At 43.4% G+C, this 20705-nt stretch overlaps 1 protein-coding gene across 1 annotated transcript in view; it reads left to right on the top strand.

The window, feature by feature from the left end:
* The window catches only part of gabrr2a (gamma-aminobutyric acid type A receptor subunit rho2a), a gene marked incomplete at its 3' end in the record, with an annotated part of 90371 nt that overhangs the window by 44158 nt on the left and 25508 nt on the right, over nucleotides 1-20705 (top strand). The window contains exons 4-5 of the mRNA XM_079529008.1: nucleotides 2945-3085; nucleotides 20255-20407. Coding sequence (XP_079385134.1) covers nucleotides 2945-3085; nucleotides 20255-20407 — 294 coding nt within the window. The remainder of the gene's footprint in view (nucleotides 1-2944; nucleotides 3086-20254; nucleotides 20408-20705) is intronic.

Here is a 20705-nt window from a genome sequence, read left to right as displayed (position 1 = left end):
ATTATGGGTGTGTCCAAGATTACAAAATATCTTGGACATATCATAACAGATACCTTAGAGGATGATGAGGACATGTTTAGACAGAGGAGAATGCTATATGTACAAGCCAACATGTTGGTCCGTAAATTTCACCATTGTACTACGGATGTTAAGGTAAACCTCTTTAGAGCTTATTGCACCCCTCTCTACACAGCTCCACTGTGGGTGAAGTATAAGAAGGAGAGCTTACGCAAGCTGCAAGTAGCCTATAATGACTGTCTTCGAATCCTGTTAAAAAAACCCAGGAGCACTAGAGCCAGTGGGCTTTTCTGTTCATTGGGTCTCACTACATTCATGGCTAGGAACCTGACATTTAAATTCATGAGCAGGCTGGATTGCTCACTGAATGGACTCATTGGACAGATGACAGACCCAGGCCGTAGTTCTGTCAGGTACACTTCTACCATCAGAGGACACTGAATGGACTCATTGGACAGATGACAGACCCAGGCCGTAGTTCTGTAAGGTACACTTCTACCATCAGAGGACACTGAATGGACTCATTGGACAGATGACAGACCCAGGCCGTAGTTCTGTAAGGTACACTTCTACCATCAGAGGACACTGAATGGACTCATTGGACAGATGACAGACCCAGGCCGTAGTTCTGTAAGGTACACTTCTACCATCAGAGGACACTGAATGGACTCATTGGACAGATGACAGACCCAGGCCGTAGTTCTGTAAGGTACACTTCTACCATCAGAGGACACTGAATGGACTCATTGGACAGATGACAGACCCAGGCCGTAGTTCTGTAAGGTACACTTCTACCATCAGAGGACACTGAATGGACTCATTGGACAGATGACAGACCCAGGCCGTAGTTCTGTCAGGTACACTTCTACCATCAGAGGACACTGAATGGACTCATTGGACAGATGACAGACCCAGGCCGTAGTTCTGTAAGGTACACTTCTACCATCAGAGGACACTGAATGGACTCATTGGACAGATGACAGACCCAGGCCGTAGTTCTGTAAGGTACACTTCTACCATCAGAGGACACTGAATGGACTCATTGGACAGATGACAGACCCAGGCCGTAGTTCTGTAAGGTACACTTCTACCATCAGAGGACACTGAATGGACTCATTGGACAGATGACAGACCCAGGCCGTAGTTCTGTAAGGTACACTTCTACCATCAGAGGACACTGGCATGAGTGCCTCACCTAGAGTAGTAACCTGTGGGGCTGGGTAAATGTACTGTATTTTTATTTATTTTTATTCTCGTATATGTGATGTACTGTCTTACCTTGTGGGCCACGAGCCTGTAATAAAGTTTATATTCGATTTGATGTTTATGTTTGTAAACCTGGTTTTTAGTTTCTGACCGCAGCCTAGTTGGTTGTTTAGTAGCTTCCAAAGCTCCCGAAGATTGTTTTTGTTTTCCTCAGCTTTATCATTGATAAAGTTTATTTTTGCGGATTTGGTCATGGTATAGTTACAATGTTTCTTTCGTTGGGTTTTTAGGATGCCCAGTTGGGTTTGGAGATCACTGTCGAAGAGCTTGGCTAGCTTGGACTTGCATTTAAGAAGTTCAGAGCATTTTTTGTCTCTGGCTTTCATTGCAGTCAGTATGTCCGAAACCACTGAAACCCACTGAAATCAACACTAAATAGCAATTATGACTCAACTAAAGCTAATCCTTTTCAAAAAAATAAACAAATAAACTCAACTAGCCCAGGGGTTCTCAACGTTTTTGCCCGGGGACCCCCGGAAATGCTTTGGCAATGTCTCGGGACCCCCGCCCCGCCCCCTCCCGACCCCCAATATAAATTGACTGCTACAATAACCTTAACCCATTTTGGGTGGGAACCCCTTTTGGTGTTTTAAGCATTATATTATAATTTAGCTATTGAAAAATAGCAGATCTACAAGCTCATAGCGCGCCACCGAGTGGCGCGCTACGAGCTTGTAGGTCTGCTATTTTTGAAAAATCGTGAAAATAAAAAATAAAAAAAAAGCTAGCTGGTCCCAGATTGGCAGTGTTGTTGTCTATCTGCTTCTCAGGGATGTTGACTCATGGCACTTTACCAGACTCCATGCTGTCTGTCGTTCTGGTTCCTATAATAAAAGACAAAGCTGGGAAAGTAGGAAGTATAGATAACTACAGACCCATAGCTCTTGCCAGTATTGTGACTAAAGTACTAGAAAAACTACTCCTTGATAGATTAAGTATATACATTTCCACCACTGACAATCAGTTTGGCTTCAAGCCCAAACATAGTACAGACCCCCTAAAATAATTTGGCGACCCCCCGAGGGGTCGCGACCCACGGGTTGAGAACCCCTGAACTAGCAGACCACTTTAAAAACGAATTAATGTTTTGGAAAAACGCGGTTGGCCTCAGTCTCGGCTCCCGGCTGTGACACATTGGATGAATACATATACTTTAAGTGTTTAAGTACCTTTCAAACTTGGTTTGCACTCAAAAACAAAAGCCTTTCAAACTCCAGACAGATTGGTTTGGAGGACCCAAAGTCAAAAGGATCCATGAATTCATGCAAAATATTGCAAACATTTCTCTTAGCAGTTAGTCATCAAGGTTAAGCGTTTTGTGTATTGTGAATTGATTATGCCAAATGCTGCTCAAGGTGGTGAGCTTGTAGATCGACTGTTTTCCAAATATTGCGAACAATTTGCCACAATGTGAGATCATTTCGAGTGAAAGTAAAATACTTGGATCCGAGATTTAGTGGAGCAGAATAGTATAAAATTATATTATATAATCTTTCTACTTATATAATTTATATAATGTAGAAGTAAAAGTATGGGAAATTGGAAATGCTCAAGTAAAGTACAAATACCTCAAAATTGTACTAAAGTACAGCACACACATATTTAGTCATGTGGATGCTGTGCTCTCTCTCTCTCTCTCTCTCTCTCTCTCTCTCTCCAGACGCCTACACGGACGAGGACCTGATGCTGTACTGGAAGAGCGGCGACGAGTCGCTGAGCACGGACGACCGCATCTCCCTGTCCCAGTTCCTCATCCAGAAGTTCCACACCACGTCGCGCCTGGCCTTCTACAGCAGCACAGGTATACACAAGAACACAGCCCATACACAGTGGTGGAAAAAGTACTCTTGGGGTGCATCAGGGCTGGACTGGCCACAGGGCGTACCGGGCATATTCCCGGTGGGCCGCGACCGTATGACCATGATAAACAGGGACAGGCAGGCAGGCCAATAGGCGGCAGGCCACCAGGAAAGGTCCGGGCGTGCTACCATTCTGCCAGTGCCATCATGATAATTTCACTGTACCTGTATCAGTGAGTGACAAACCCTCTACAAAGGGTTGTGTAGTTGTCTGTTGGTTTGTATCATTTATGTTGTTCTGTAAAAGTGGTGGCATTAGGGCTTGTTTGTTTGTGTGTGCCTCGACGGAGTGGGCGGTAGAGTTTCTGCTATCTGCTCGCTGCAGTGGGCCGGTCTGGGCCAAATCCACACGAAAATGACCGGGCCGAATTTTTGTCCCAGTCCAGCCCTGGGGTGCATACTTAGTTTAGACTAGTCATTGGTTAGACATAAGGTTGGTGAGGGGTGTGTTAAGACGACCGGATTAAGGTTGGTGAGGGGTGCGTTAAAACGACCGGATTAAGGTTGGTGAGGAGTGCGTTAAGGGTTGGGAGAGGGTTAAGGTTTGGTTTAGGTGTGCTGCCCCGTGGGAGGTTATGGATGAGGGTTTGAGATAGGTTGTAGGACTAATGACTGGTCTAACCAATGATTTAGAACTACTTTGTTACAAGTAAAAGTACGGAATTGAAAATGTACTTGAATAAAAGTACAAAATTATCGGCATCAAAAGTACTCATTGTGCAGAATGTGCCAATTCACAAGTTCAAAATGTGTACAAAATCTGATAAAAAGAGAAGGATCCGGGCACACAAGGTTAAAAAATGAGGAACTGCCAACATGTTTCGACCTAACAGGTCTTCAGAAGACCTGTTGAAGACATGTTGGCAGCAACAGCTCCACCAGAGTGCTCCAGATATTCCTCTCCAGAGCAACATTAGTAACTTCCTCCTGGGGGGATCCCGAGGCGTTCCAAGGCCAGTGAGTCGATGTAATCCCTCCATCTGCGCCTCGGTCTGCCCAGAGGTCTCCTCCCAGTGGGACGTGCATCGAGGACCTACCTAGGGAGACGCTCGAGAGACATCATAACCAGATGCCCGAACCACTTAAGCTGGCTCCTTTCCAGGCGAAGAGGCAGCGGCTCGATCTACTCCGAGTATCCCCCGCGTGACTGAACTTCTCACCCTATCTCTAAGGGAGATGCGGATTCAGACCGAAAACTAAAATATTTGGTTGTCGTTGATTGTTGTTGTTGTTGTCGAAGATTTTTTTCCACAATTCCATTGATGTTGGTACCAGAGAGACTGCAGGCAAACGTTAATAAAAATAACAATTCTTCTACGTTCTCTAATTTTGTGTACTGGACTTGCAAATTAAGTGACGCAGATGTTTGACAATAATGTAACTCTAAGGGTCTTTTATGGTATTTGGTTACCAACTCCATCATTTAACTGGGGACCACCTGGAACCCACTCAAGGACCACTGGTGGACTCCGGACCACCGGTTGAAAAACCACTGCACTACAGCACTGTTTCCCACTTACGGGTCCATTTGGTTTAATTTTACGCTCTCAATAGTTAAGGATCTATAAGGCTCCATTTGGTTACCAACCTCATTTAGCTGGGTAAGCACTGTTTCCCACGAGATCGGGACCCATTTGTATGGGGCACGGTTTCCCACGAGATCGGGACCCATTTGTATGGGGCACGGTTTCCCACGAGATCGGGACCCATTTGTATGGGGCACAGTTTCCCACGAGATCGGGACCCATTTGTATGGGGCACGGTTTCCCACGAGATCGGGACCCATTTGTATGGGGCACGGTTTCCCACGAGATCGGGACCCATTTGTATGAGATCGGGACCCTTTTGTATGGGGCACGATTTCCCACGAGTTCGGGACCCATTTGTATGGGGCACAGTTTCCCACGAGATCAGGACCCATTTGTATGGGGCACGGTCACGGGTAAAACATCCCTTTTTTTGGTTTCCTACATTTTGCATTTAACATTGACTGCCAATTACGGGTTACAGAAGTTTATTTTTGAACGCTAGATGGCGCTGTTCGCTAACCTATGAGTCACCATTTGTTTCCGGGGTTCTCTGTGACACCATGCACCACGTGGATCACATGACCGGAGGAAAAATAAACAACAAAAAAACAGATGATACATCCTACCGGGCCGACAGAGAAACTGCATTCCAATAGGATGATGTCATTCACCCGCTCTATAGGCTGAGGCTCCCACTTGTATCTCCCCAAGAAGTAGTGATGTCACAACGCATCACATCTGCTAGCTCGGGTCTGGTAGCCTGACACTCTGAATCTGAATTTTCCTTTCGTTTCACTTCATTATTCAGACTGAAAGCCCTTCCCGTCAGTTTCTGGAACAGTCTTCAGCTATTGGTTCATACCAACCAATCAGAATAGTAGGAAAGCAGATGACGTTGTTGTCAATCATGTGGCTATGGCTAACCCGGTTGCTAAACAAACACCTTCAACGTTTTTGAGGCCAAGGAGCAGCCCCTTAGAGAGATTATGCCAGGAAGAACTTGTTCTGAATCAAAGCCCCACCACTGTGATTATAAAAGAAACCTGGTTTCCTTGAGAACAGCAGAGCAGCTGGACAGCAGAGCAGGTATATGGCTGGTTTGTGGTTTCCTTAATCCTCTGAGGACCCGACGTGAAATCTACTTGCTTCCACGCTAACGAAAAACAATCAAATGGACGTCTGCTCTGCTGTGAACTGGTAATGTGTGAAATGACTGTTTGACAGCTGTCACACAGTTAGGCACAGAGCATACTGCCACCATGCATGTTCAGTTCACACGTGTGTATGTGGCAGCTCTGCCCACAAAGGTTGTAGTGTTTAGGAAAACAATGACAATGAGGGGGAGGTGCGTGCGGGTGCGTGCGATAATTGTACGTCACACTACCAGTGTTTCATTGGCACGTTTGACTGTCAAGGGTTCAGCCTCCAGGAAGAAACCCTAAATACAAAGAGAAGACATCATTGCACAAAACAAGTAAGACGCGCGAACGCGGGAAGCGAATGCAGCTCGTAAATTGCAATAACAACAATTAGAATAAATTACGTACTTTTTAAAGGTTTTTTTTAAGTTCTGTTTTTTTTTAGGTGTTTTTTTAAGATTTCTTTTTAAGTTACGTTTTTGTAAGTTTTTTTTTAAAGTTTTTTTCTTTAAGTTACGTTTTTTTTAAGTTAAGTTTTTTTTTAAGTCCAGTTTTTTTAAGTTAAGTTATTATACAACAATTGTGGCACTCCATCTTTAACGCCCTACTTGATCACCGTCACACAAAAGCAGCCAAAATAGCAGATCTACAAAGCGACGGGCTTCGAGCTGCAGGGCGATGTGCTACTTTTGCTACTTTGGAATTTGAATCCTTGAAAAGTATAACCATTTTGGACATAATGAGGTTGGCACCTGACAGAGACGCTATTGAAGCCCTTTTGCGCGTGGCATGGATTCAGTGCGATTCCGTCATCACAAGATGCTGCATTCAAAGTCCAGGAGAGTTTGGATAAAAAAGGCGATTCTCTTGAATTCTGCCCACGGCGTGGACAGGAAAGCGGGGCGTTCGCATTCCTTTCACCATAAATGTTGAATTCATCTGGAGACAGACGGTAAAAATGGCAGGGGCTCAAGCCCCCTTTGAGGTCTATGTGTGCCTGCATACCCCCCCCCCCCCCCCCCCCCACACACACACACACACACACACAAATAATACTGAAATAATAATAATTATAACTAGAACTGTACTCTGTCGAGTGCCTACAGTTGGGTGCCACCGATATTGTCCCTTATCATTTGACCCATTTAGGCCTGACCTCAAAATTTAAAAAAAAATCCTTCTAAATCCTCCAGTTTTCTGAAATAAATATTTTCACGATTTTTCAAAAATAGCAGACCTACAAGCTCGTAGCGCGCCACTCGGTGGCGTGCTATGAGCTTGTAGATCTGCTATTTTTCAATAGCTAAATTATAACATGATGTTTAAAACACCAAAAGGGGTTTTGCGCAGATCACGCAAACCTCAGCAAAAAGAAAAGGACAATATCGATGGCCTCCAACTGTATGTGTGCCTGCATACCCCCCCCCCCCCCCCCCACACACACACACACACACACACACACACACACACACACACACACACACACACACACACACACACACACACACACACACACACACACACAAATAATAAAGAAATAATAATAATTATAACTAGAACTGTACTCTGTCGAGTGCCTATTTGCTTGTTGCACACAAGTAGGCCTACTAGTGCGCAAGCAGAGTGTGCAAGTACTGTAGACCGCTACAAACTTTCAAATCTCAGCCTCTCTGTGAAAGAACGTTTGCAATATTGAATTATTAGGTTTAGCTATTTGCTACGTACCTTGCTTTTGGAGGGAAAAAAGTAGTATTTTGAAGTATGGTAATGATTACTTATGCCTGTTATGGCAGTGGTGTCAGATTACATACATGTATACATAGGGGCATTACCTTTAGTCCACCCGACACTGAAACATGTCATCGTTATACGTCACCATCGATAACCAATTATACCCTGGCATTGGTACATATATTCATCACGTCATATGCTCATAATGTCTGTATATGTCTATATGTATGTATATGTCATTTCTGAGTTGGTTAGTGGTATAATGTGGTTACCCGGGTGGTTTGATGCGTATGTCCCTTTAATCCACCCGACACTGAAACATAACATCATTACGTCACCATCGTAAACCAATTAAACCTGGCATTGGTACATATCTTCATCACGTCATGGGACATACGCTTCGTAGCATGACGGAGAACATACCTGCACGGTCTGCTTCTGTATGTCCCGTGCCAGCATATGACGTCATATAATTTGCTGCTAAGGGACTTTGGTACATATCTTCATCATGTCATGGGACATACGCTTCGTAGCATGACGGAAAACATACCTGCGCGGTCTGCTTCGTGCCAGCATATGACGTCATACCATGTGCTGCTAAGGGACATACGCATCGTAGCACCTGACTGATAACATTACTTGCACGCTCTGCTTGCGCAAGTAACTAGAAATGCTGTCTGCCGAGGTGCCAACTTGCGCCAAGCAGAGCGTGCAAGTACTGCTACTAAGTAATGTCTATTACAACTGCTGTTCTAAATCATTTACACCCGTTATTGACCTTATACCAACCAAACGTACCTTAGTTACGTCACTATCAACGGCCAATAAGGGACCACCATTCTTACCCCGACATACATACATACATACATACATACATACATACATGCATACATGCATACATACTTATGGTAGGCTGGGATTTTACAAAAAAGCCCCCCTTTTAAATACATACATACATACAGACATACAGACATACAGACATACATACATACATACTTATAAGGTATGCCATCTGGTGGCTAATGAACCAAACACATTCTCAGAAGTTGAAGCAGTTTTAGAGGACCCACTTTTAGGCCAGTGCAACAGAGCATGCTTTTGCCTTTTTTTAAAACCTTATCCATTTTAACCAAATACATACATACATACATACATACATACATACATACATACATACATACATACATACATACATACATACATACATACATACATACATACATACATACATACATACGCTCTGCTTGCCCAAGTCGTTCTAATAATCATATTTCAACTGTTTATGTGACGCCCAACCGTGACAAGCACTTGGAATTGTAGCCATTCGTGCCATAGATACATATTCAAGGGCAATTTGAAAATAGCCGATCTACAAGTCCACCACAGCGTGTGTGTGTGGTGCGTGCGGATCGAGCTGGGTTGGGAAATCAAACGAGAGAGCTCAATGCATGATGTCACCTCATTGTAACACCTTATTAAAGGGGAATTTATCCCTAAACCTTTTTTTTACAAAAGTAAGTTGATAATTATGTATATTGACCAAAAAAATATAGGGGAGCTGGAGATGAAGCTGGGGCTGGAGGGGTCTAACGCTAGAACTCCTATTCAATCGCGCAGTTGGTTTTTGTTTTTTGTTCACATCTGTTCTAGATGATGTGACAGCAACACTCCATGCATTGTTGACACTGCACTCTTCCTGGTCTACGTGAGCTGATGTTAAACCCCCCCAGCAGCAGCCCCAGCTCCAGCCCCAGCCCCAGCTCCCCTATATCTTTATTTTTGTTTTAATATTTTTTTTTGGTCAATATACATAAAACTTACTTTTGTAAAAAAAGGTTTAGGGATAAATTCCCCTTTAAGTATAGATACCGGTAAGCATACTGTACCAGACAGGCCATCTCTTTACGTTAAAAGCCACTTCTATGCCAAATCTGAATGAGAACGCAGTGAATAAATAGATGAATCAATTGATGAATACAGCAGCTCCTCTTATCACCGATTTGGTTCCCACAATGATTCATAATGGAAGTGTTTAGACGGGCAGGTGCTCAAGTGAAAAAAGGGCACTTTGTGCAGCGCGTGGAACCGGCTGGTTGCCTTAATAGTGTGAGATTTATAGATTTTGGGGCATAAATAATATATTAGGAGCTTTTTTTTTATCAATGTCGCCATGGTCCACATACTGCAGGCTACACTGTACTTTGTTTGTTTTTTGTTTTTTTTTTCAAAATGGCACATTGCTGTCCAGAGGGCAAGGGCAGGTGGTGCTCTAGCACCCCCTAGTGTCTATCTGTGCACGGCCACTGCACAGTACAAGACTAGAAAAAGTGCCCTTCTGGGCACAGGTCTCCACCAGGAGGATAGGAGTGTGTGTGATGTTTGGCAAAATGTTTAGGAGTAATATAAACATGTTTTTTTGTTTGTTTGTTTCTTGCAACAATTGTCTTCATTTTGTTGAGGAAATGCAGAGCCAGATCACTCATAGCATCTCTGAGGATAGAATTCTGGATGAGAAGGACATGTGCAGCATTTTGTACAAAACGGGCTACTCCTGAGAACTTTGGAAGGCAATCTTAGCTAATCAGTGTAGAATCTGAGAAATCCAACAGGCTCGTCTTGATCACATGACTACAGAGATCATGTGTACCGATTTGCGTGAGATTTGGATGAAATCTGTGCGACTAACATAAACAATGTGTTTTGCAGAATTCGGCCTCATGGTGGCGCTATAACCGGCAGATGTGGAGGGATGCAGGGAAAATGTTTTTCCATGGCCTCTAGGGAGTGCACAATGCACATACATAAGTTGTCGATGCAGTTATAGGTAAAAACAGGAATTGGCCTGTTATAGCGCCACCATGAGGCTGATTTGGGAAAACAAATGTGGCATGTCGTCCTCGGCCTAGTGGAAATGTGCGTGTATAATTTCATGGAAATTGGACATTGTGTTTGTGATTTGTGGCATTTTGTTCGAAACGGACCAATAATGTGAGTTTTGGAAGCCAATCTTAGCCAATCAGGATGGAAGATGGGGAATTGTGCAGATCTGTGTTGATCACATGACTATGGAGATAGTGTATACCGAATTGTGTGATGTATGGATAAAATGTGTACGAGTTATCTACAGAAATGTGTTTTGCCTAAATCGGCCTCATGGTGGCGCTATAACAGGCCGTTGAGGAATATTTGGGGCAGAGGTTCGTCGTTGGCATCCAGGGAGTGTGTGTGCAAAGTTTGGCATAGATCGGGCCAACGGTGCCGGAGATTAGCTGATAACGGACGGACGGAAGGACACACACACACACACACACACACGGACGGAGTGCAAAACATACTCTCTCCCCATGCCTTCGGCCTGGTGGAGACAATAAGAAATACAAGTCCATACTTTTGATCGTAAGGCAGGAATAGCAGATCTACAAGCAGAATTGATTGAATACACACACACCATCAGGTCATTAAAGCCTACCTAAAAAAAACGAAAAAAAAAAAAACAGATAGATAGATGGTTATTGGCGGCATTGTTTCCTACTGCAACTCATTATAATATACAGGCATCGATCAGGCGTCACTTAGCCATCTGCACTGCAGCTGGTCCAGAAGACTGTTGATTTTGACAGCAAATTTAGATTTTCGTTTTAATCCTATAGTCTCTTGAATAGTTTACATTTTATTTTTTGTCACATTTTAGTCACCTGGAATGGTTTAGGTGGTAGTCTAGTCTAGTTTTGGTCGAGTAAATATCATACTATTTTAGTCGACTAAATCTACAGTTGATTTAGTCGACGGAAATGTATTTCGGCGGGCCTTGATGCCGTCCTAATGACTGATTTTACACTTACAAAATAGCAGTCTCTTCCTAACATTTTAGTCTAGTTTTTATTTGTCGACAAAATTGTCAATACATTTGTGGCCATATTTGACTGAGCGACTGCCATTGGATTTATTTGAATTTTCTTTTTGTTTTCTGACATTGTTTCATTTTCACCTTTCTGTTGAAAGGTGAAATTATTTTAAATTTAACCAATTATATTTACGATTATATTTAACCAATAAAAACATGAAAAGTGCTTAAATTGCATCCATTGGAACCATAGGCGGCGGGTATGTAAGGCTAGGCAAGGCTTAGCCTTCCCAAAAATGTTGCTGGGTATTTTTTAAATATATATAATATATGTGCGCAGCATTATATATAAAAGGCTATTTTGTGTGTGTGTGTGTGTGTGTGTGTGTGTGTGTGTGTGTGTGTGTGTGTGTGTGTGTGTGTGTGTGTGTGTGTGTGTGTGTGTGTGTGTGTGTGTGTGTGTGTGTGTGTGTTGTCGCTGCCCCCTGGTGATCGCTGATCGGGTCATATGATTGGCTACTTGGTAGGCTTTCTGTAAACCTCTTCCTTCCAGTCGCTTTGTAGCAAACAGTAGCGCGCGCTGGTTTGTTTTGGAAAACTTCATAATGGAAGTGTTTAGACGGGCAGGTGCTCAAGTGAAAAAAGGGCACCTTGTGCAGCGCGTGGAACCGGCCGGTTGCCTTAATAGTGTGAGATTTATAGATTTTGGGGCATAAATAATATATTAGGAGCTTTTTTTTATCAATCATGGTCCACATACTGCAGGCTACACTGTACTTTCTTTTTGTTTTTATTTTATTTTTTCAAAATGGCACATTGCTGTCCAGAGGGCAAGGGCAGGTGGTGCTCTAGCACCCCCTAGTGCAGGGTTCCCCAATAGGCGGCCCGCGGGCCATTTGCGGCCCGCGGAGCGCCCCCTTGCGGCCCGCAAGGGGGCCGCAAGGGGGGGGGTCCCAGATATAAATGGCATTAAATGGGGGTCAGTAGCCTGTGCATGTCAAACTGGGCATCCTTTTCAAATGGGGTCCTGCCCTGAAAAAGATTTTTCAGGGCAAGACCTCGACCTCACGCGTGCGGACTCGGCCCCCAGCCTGGTACCCTAGTCAAAATATGGAAAATTAATTGGGGAACCCTGCCCTAGTGTCTATCTGTGCACGGCCACTGCACAGTACAAGATAAGAAATACAAGTCCATACTTTTGATCGTAAGGCAGGAATAGCAGATCTACAAGCAGAATTGATTGAACACACACACACACCATCAGGCACGTGAAAGCAGGGAATCATAGCTTCAAATTGACATATTGGTTGTTCAGTTTGACCTACCAGTTTTGGAGATATGGCTTATAGAGTAATGTCTTGCAGAAAATAGCGAGTTGAGAAAACAGGCTTGAAAGGTTCACTTCTGTGGTCTCTAACATTACACACAGCTACATGTTTAAGCATTTATGTCTACATGTCAATTTCAGCTCTGACACTTATTTCAGACATGCTCTAGTATGTGAAGAGTCTGCCTGTGTTAACTCATTTTGGGGGGAAAAAAAAGGTTAAGCTGGAATTTGCGTGATGGCAGGCTCTCAGTCTCAGTCAAATCTGTTTTTTTTGTATTGCTTGATTTATTAACAGTTTTGTGCAGAATTACAGTACAACGCAATACAACAACTGTTAACAGGGAGTGGACGACACCATAAAGCATTACACTTGTTTACAATAGGGCCCACCATTTTCAATTCGTCAAAACATTTACACATTTAGTCTTAGTTTTAGTCATTATGGCTTCGTTTTGATTTAGTTTCCATTTAGTTTTCGTCAGTGAAAAAAGGTAGTCGACGAATTTTTTTTTGTCATAGCATTAGTCGACTACGCTAGTCAACACTGGTCCAGAACACAGGCGCCTGCCTCCTCACTGGGCCATATCTCACCCCAATTCTGGCTGCTCTTCAATGTCTCCCTGTTAAGTTTGGAATGGATTTTTAAGGTTCTTTCATTAGTTTGTAAAACCCTTCACGGCCTGTCACCCGCTAGCGTTGCGCGGGTCAGGGTTTTTCATGACCCGCAGGTCCCGCATGTGATAATAGTCTGACTCTGCCCAGCCCGCCCCGCAGCACCACATCAATCTTCACAACTCGACCTGGCCCGCAACCCGCCATCATTAAATGCACGTCAAATATGTCTTTGAACGCGGCTTTTATTTGTCAAAAACGGTGCTTCTAAACTGTCTTAAAGGCTAATAATATCACTGGCAAGCACGCATAGTCCCGGGTGTTCCGACCACCGCACATAGCATCGCATCGATGCCATTCATTTGTCACACACGTGTGCGACATGGCAGATTGAGAGGAGACGGAGAGGTTGAAGGGAGAGAAGAAAGACTAACCCGTGCGTCGCAGACATAGCCTACAGTATAACAACAGGACTGTCACTGCACAGACGCTGAAAGAAAACGCCACTAAAGACCTGAGCCCTGAGGTTACATTATTCAACGTTGGAGTGCCTCACTGGCCCCTTGGGCGCAATGCATGGCGGACCAACGCACTGCCGTGGAAGTGAGCGCCTAGATATTAGCTAAAACTAAAGGCTGTTTTTTTCCCCAGTTCGGTGTTTACTTTGTGAGACAGTCACTGGAGCGTGTCCTACATATATTATGTTGCAGGATTCCAATCCAGCAGAGATTTAAAAATACAGTGGCTCGGCAAGGCTACTTACTTTTTTAGTGTTTGTAAATGTGCTATACAAATCAAATTTGATTTGATCATTCATTTTGCATCGTAATGACGAACGTGACAAAGGACAAACGGCCATTTTCACTACTATAGCCTGACACTCTTGTACAGTATGATGAAGTACTGTAGGGCATTTTAATGATGACAAAACATTAACATTTGGAGATATACTGTAGTCATATATTTCCAAATGTGGGTCCGGGGTCCTTGTGGGGGACCCGCAGGTGTCCTTGTGGGGGTCAAACTGGCCAGGAAATCTGTTCTAAATCTTCTAAACGTCATTAACATGTATTTTTTAGCAAAAAGGGTGAAGTGTCCCTTTTAATATAGCATCACAATCATTTTAACCATTCCATTCATTTGTATCTGCTTATTTATTTGGGAAAAATAGAGCAGATCTAAAAGCTCACAGCGCGTCACTTTGTGCCACACTGCAAGCTTGTACATCTGCGGGGGTCCCTGGCACTGAAAATAGATATAAACATTTTAGATTTTTGCCTTGGCTATTCATAAAATAGCAGATATACTGTACAATCTCACAGCGTGCCTTGCTGCGAGCGTGTACGTCTTGTGCTATTTTTGAACATTTCTCCAAAATAGTTGCGGTACGGCTCATGTGGTTAATTAGAAAATAATTAGGATTAGGGTTATAGCATTAATAATGTTTTTTTATATTAACCCATTTAGACCTGAGGACGATTCTACAAATGTCTTCTAAATCATGACAGTTTCTATGTCAGTGGTTCTCAAGCTATTTCACGTCAAGGACCCCAAAAATGATATGTAATTGGCCGCCGACCCCCATCTGAAAATATGTTGTTCCAGGGACCCCCCCATAGCAAAGATTTCAGTTAAAAACGTTCACTCTGAAAGAATATATGTATTCAAAGATTTGCACCGCATTTTCACGATTTTTCAAAAATAGCAGATCTACAAGCTCATAGCGCGGCACTCGGTGCCGCGCTATGAGCTTGTAGATCTGCTATTTTTCAATAGCTAAAGTATAACATAATGCTTAAAACACCAACAGGGGTTCCCGTTGGGAATGGATTAAAGTGTATTTTGGTCTTGCTGTTAGCCTGGCTGTTTGTGACAGTAAAAAAAGCGTCCCAAGAAATGGAAATTCATCCAGGTCAAAAGGAAACGGGAACAAGGCCTGATTTGAAGTCATTAGTTGTCAAGCGCCGGTCTAAAAATGGCCTTGAGCGTGTGCAGAAGACTGCAATTCTTCCATGAAACCAGTGGCGTGCACAGATAGACACTAGGGGGTGCTAGAGCACCCCCTGCCCTTTTGGCAATGTGCCCTTTTGAAGAAAAAACCCCCCCCCTTTTTTTTTTTTTTTTTTTTTCATAGCAGACCTACAAGTTCATAGCGCGCCACTCGGTGGCGCGCTATGAGCTTGTAGATCTGCTATTTTTCAATAGCTAAAGCATAACATAATGCTAACACCAAAAGGGGTTCCCGCCCAAAATAGATTAAGGCAACCGGCCGGTTCCACGCGCTGCACAAGGTGCCCTTTTTTAACTTGAGCACCTGCCCCTCTAAATGTCTGTGCACGCCACTGTTGAGCGTGTGCAGAAGACTGCAATTCTTCCATGAAACTGTCAGTTCCCCTGCTGTTTGGATTCCCCTTGGAGAATGTTTTTTTTATTATTATTAAACTCTTTATATCCAGCGGCACATGCGGTTGTCACCTCTGCCGACGTGCGTAAATCTTGTATCTCCATTTTTAACCCAATTCAGGACGGGAACCCCTTTTGGTGTTTCTAAGCATGCATTATGTTATACTTTAGCTATTGAAAAAATAGCAGATCTACAAGCTCATAGCGCGGCACCGAGTGCCGCACTACGAGCTTGTAGATCTGCTATTTTGGAAAAATCGTGAAAAATGTGGCGCAAATCTTTGAATATATATTCTTTCAGAGCGAACGTTTTTCGCTCAAATCTTTGCTTCTGGGAGCTCCCCTGGAACAACGTATTTTCAGATGGGGGGTCGGTGGCCAAATACAGATCATTTTCGGGGTCCTTGACATGGAAATGTTTGGGAACGACTGACATAGAAACATAGGGTTTTCAGAAAGGATTTAGAAGACATTTGTAGAATCGTCAGGTCTAACTGGGTTAAAATGTTCTCTACACACACTGCACAGTAGGTCTTCTCTTCACGGGTCCAATGTGAAGGACCCGCGCACCGTAAAAGAACCGGAGATAATGAAGCCGACCTCCCAATACACCCACCGCTAGTATCTGTGCGTGTCAAACAAAAGTAGCAAAAATAGCAGAACTACGAGCTTGCAAATCTGCTAATTTTGCTAGTTCTGAAAAGATTGGAGAGTGAATGTTAGTAGTCACTGACTCACTGTATGCTATGTGTGTTTTATACTATTGAAACAATGAAAAATAAACTTATTTATTTGACTTCTACTGTATGCACTTATTCTCTGTGCATCACCATTGATGAGCCTGCACAATTAAGAATGTATTTCACAATTCCTTAATTCCCGACAAGTAAAAGCCTGGAAACAAGGCAAAAATGCCATTGCAACAAAATAGAAATAAAAGATGCCCTCGGCCCTTTTAGTTTCAGTCATAGAATAGTTTTCATTTAGTTTCAGTCACGTTTTAGTCACCTGGAATGTCTTAGTGTTAGTCTAGTTTGAGTCAACTGAATCTACAGTTTATTTAGTCGACTAAAATGTATTTTGGCGGGCCTTGGCGCCGTCGTAATGACTGTTTTTACACTTGCTGAAAATAGCCGATCTACAAGCTCACAACGCGTCGCAGTGTGACACGTTGTGAGCTTGTAGATCGGCTATTTTCAGCATGCAAAGCCAAGTGTAAAATGACTTATACTGGATCTCTTGTCCACTAGTCCCTTCCTAACATTCTAGTTTTTATTTGTCGACGAAATTGTCAGTATATTTAGTCTTAGTTTTAGTCATCATAGCTTAGTTTTCCATGTTGTTTTCGTCAGTGGAAAAAGGTAGTCGACGGACATTTTTCGTCTTAGTTTTAGTCGACGACATCAACACTGATCTACGCAATGACATTATAGTCTGGCCACGCTCTGGCTAGAAACAGGAACCGTTTTGGAGACATACAAGGTTTCCACCCGAGAGCGACAATATATATTGTTTTTAATGGAGGTATTAACTCACGGCTCACAGAGGAACACCATATTGTTCTCGCGCTAATACCCCCTGTAGACATTTTGGTGTTTAGTATTTTGTGGATGCACAGCCTTCCCGTGTGTTCTTCAGAAGCCCGCTGTGGACAGGTGTTGTAAAATTAGCATGTTGGTATACGAGCACTGAACAATGCCTAATGGTGGTATACAAAAATGTGTACAAAATAACCCATTTTGACCTGAGATCAGATTCTAAAAATGTCTTCTACATCCCGACAGTTTTCTGAAAAAGCCATGTTTCTATGTCAGTCGTTCTTCGATTTTTCAAAAATAGCAGACCTACAAGCTCGGTGGCGCGCTACGAGCTTGTAGATCTGCTATTTTTCAATAGCTGAAGCATAACATAATGCTAACACCAAAAGGGGTTCCCGCCCAAAATGGGATAAACACAAACTATCGTGCTGTGCCAACTGTCATACCTCCAGCTGTTATTATTATCTTAAAAAAATATAATTAATGAATAGAGCGGGCACCAAAGTGTTATTAAAAAACAATAAAACAGTGCTGGAAGGTTATACATTCAATACTTTATATTCCACCTACGACATTAAACCTCGGAAGCAAACTCTGTACTTTTTTGTTTCACTAGAGTTATTTGAAATGTTTAGTTACTTTGCAAATTTAATTTAATGTTACAAAACATACACACATACAAACATGCACACCACCTGAGCTCTGCTGTGTTGTACTTTGGTTATTTGGCTTGTATAGATTGTCTATATTCTAGATATGTTGCAAGTATTTGTGAAATGGGACATTCTGCATGCATAGGCTAATGAGTCATTTTACTTTTGGCACTTTAAGTACATTTAAAGTACAAGCAACGTTTGAATGCAGGACTTTCACTTGTAAGTAACTAGAATTTCGCGGGCCTTCGGCCCGCTCATCCCAGAGTTGCGTTGCCCCGCGTTGCGATACAGAAGTCCACAGATACAGAAGTGCACAGTGACACGCGTTGTATGCAGCTGTTTTGTGTTGCAGCGCGCGTGTAGTGTTGTTGTTGTTATCCATATATGCGCCTCGGTTCGTCCCGTTTGTTCCACGCCAGGTGTCGACGCAGTCGTTGGCGCAAATTTCTTATTATTTTAACTGTGTATGTAATGGCGGCTAGTAGCACACATTTTTTTTTATGAAAAGTTATCAAATAATGTGTTTGAGGGCCCTCCTATATACAGCTTTAGTCCCCACACGTCTCAATATTTGCCATTGACAAAGAACAGAGAAATTAGGTCGAAATGCCGCTAAATATGACGTAAATTAAAATGTATTATATATATATGTTTTTTTAATTGAATGTAAATACTTTACTTATAAAAAAACCTGGCAACCCGCACCCCGCGGTCATTTTCCGCTAACGGGAGCGGTGCTCCCTAGCCTGCTGGAGGGGTTCACATCATCCCATGCACCCTCGAGAGGAAAAAGAAGGAAAATAAATGCAGCCTTGAGCCTACCTACCAATGTGGTGTTGTGGAGCTTGATCACCTCCTCCTCCTCCTTTTCTCCCCAAATTGCCAATCCCAATAAATGCAAAAGTTGCCTAGTGTGAATACTTCCACAGCCTAATTACTCAAGGATAAACTCTCAGTGTTCTCCGAAATCGGTCAATGTTTGTCAACTCAGCACGTGTTGACAACGCATAGTAAACAGAAGCCGTGTGTCACACCAAAAGTGGTGACCTATAGAATCCTGTACATAGAAGCATCACGCAATCGTCTCCCTCCCTGTGTGGGTCACGTGGTGGGCTTTCAGCAAATGGGAGAGGGAGTGTAGTGTTGCCAGGTCCGCGTATTGTAAGCGAGTGGTAGTGTGTGTAAGTAGCGTGTTGAATGGCATTTTTTCTGTGCTTGTTTTCATAGACGTGGCAACAAATTAGGCGGGGGTGTCGGTGCTTGTGGCGTGTTTGTGTTTATTATTGATATTGATATTGTTTGCGAGTGTGGACGGGAGCCGGCTTTAGTGGCAGTGCGATGACAATGTTTACGCGGTTGGTGTTGAGTGTGGCCGTGCGGCGCGACATGAGGAGATAGGGAACGAACGACGCGGAGGGTAAGTGTGTGACGTGTTAGTGTGTTGTTGCAGTGTGTGTTGCAGCGTGTGTTGCAGCGTGTTGCAGCGTGTCAGTGACGTAGTAGCTGGTGACTTTCTTTTCGTGGTTTGGGCTTTGGGCACACCTTTTCAAATGTATAATAGATGTAAGAGACCATTTTCTACTAAGCCATTCTGGGCGGGAACCCCTTTTGGTGTTTTAAGCATTATGTTATACTTTAGCTATTGAAAAATAGCAGATCTACAAGCTCACGAGCTCAGCTTGGGTCTGCCGTTTTTGAAAAGTCTTGAAAATATGAAAAGTCTCGAGAATGTGGCACAAATCTTTGAATATATATATTCTTTCCGAGCAAACGTTTTAAGTCAAATATTTGCTTCTGGGGGGGTCCTTGGAACAACATATTTTCAGATGGGGGTCGGCGGCCAATTACATGAAAATGCTTGAGAAGCAACTGACATAGAAACATTTAGGTTTTCCAGAAAACTGTCATACTTTAGAAGGCATTTGTAGAATGGTTCTCAGGTCTAAATGGGTCAATGGCACTACTCTTTACTGGAGTGTAACACAGGGGTTCTCAACCCGTGGGTCGCGACCCCTCGGGGGGTCGCCAAATTATTTTAGGGGGTCCCCAAATTATTTTCAAAAAAAAAACCGATTTTTCAAAAATAGCAGACCTACAAGCTCATAGCGCGCCACCGAGTGGCGCGCTATGAGCTTGTAGATCTGCTATTTGCTAAATGGTTTTAAGGTTATTGTAGCAGTCAATTTATATTGGGGGTCGGGAGGGGGCGGGGCGGGGGTCCCGATACATTGCCAAAGCATTTCCGGGGGTCCCCGGCCAAAAACGTTGAGAACCCCTGGTGTAACACATCAATCAGAGTACTTTGTTTCTGTGTTTTTTTCTTTGCCAGGCTGGTACAACCGTCTGTACATCAACTTCACGCTGCGCCGCCACATCTTCTTCTTCCTGCTGCAGACGTACTTCCCCGCCACGCTCATGGTCATGCTGTCCTGGGTGTCCTTCTGGATCGACCGCAGGGCCGTCCCGGCCAGAGTCTCCCTGGGTAAGCCTTAAGCACGTGGCCTTAACACTTTGGACGCATATAGCCCACGTTCCACGACATTTATTTCCATCGTCTTTCCACGCATAGTGCGCTAAACCCGCTATTTGTTTAACCCATTTTTGGACTGAGGTCGATTAAAAAATGGCTTCCTACCATTTTTCGGAAAAACCCTTGTTTCTATGTCAGTGGTGCTCAACCATTTTCATGTCAAGGACCCCCAGAATTATCTCTATTGGGCCAAGTGCGGACCCCCATCTCAAAATATGTAGTTCCAGTTTTAATAGCCAAAGTATAAAAA

The sequence above is a fragment of the Electrona antarctica genome (assembly GCF_951216825.1).
Source record: "Electrona antarctica genome assembly, chromosome: 18".
In the NCBI taxonomy this organism is placed as follows: domain Eukaryota; kingdom Metazoa; phylum Chordata; class Actinopteri; order Myctophiformes; family Myctophidae; genus Electrona; species Electrona antarctica.
Note: the sequence above shows the minus strand (reverse complement) of the source record. Positions and strands in the feature narration are given on the sequence as shown.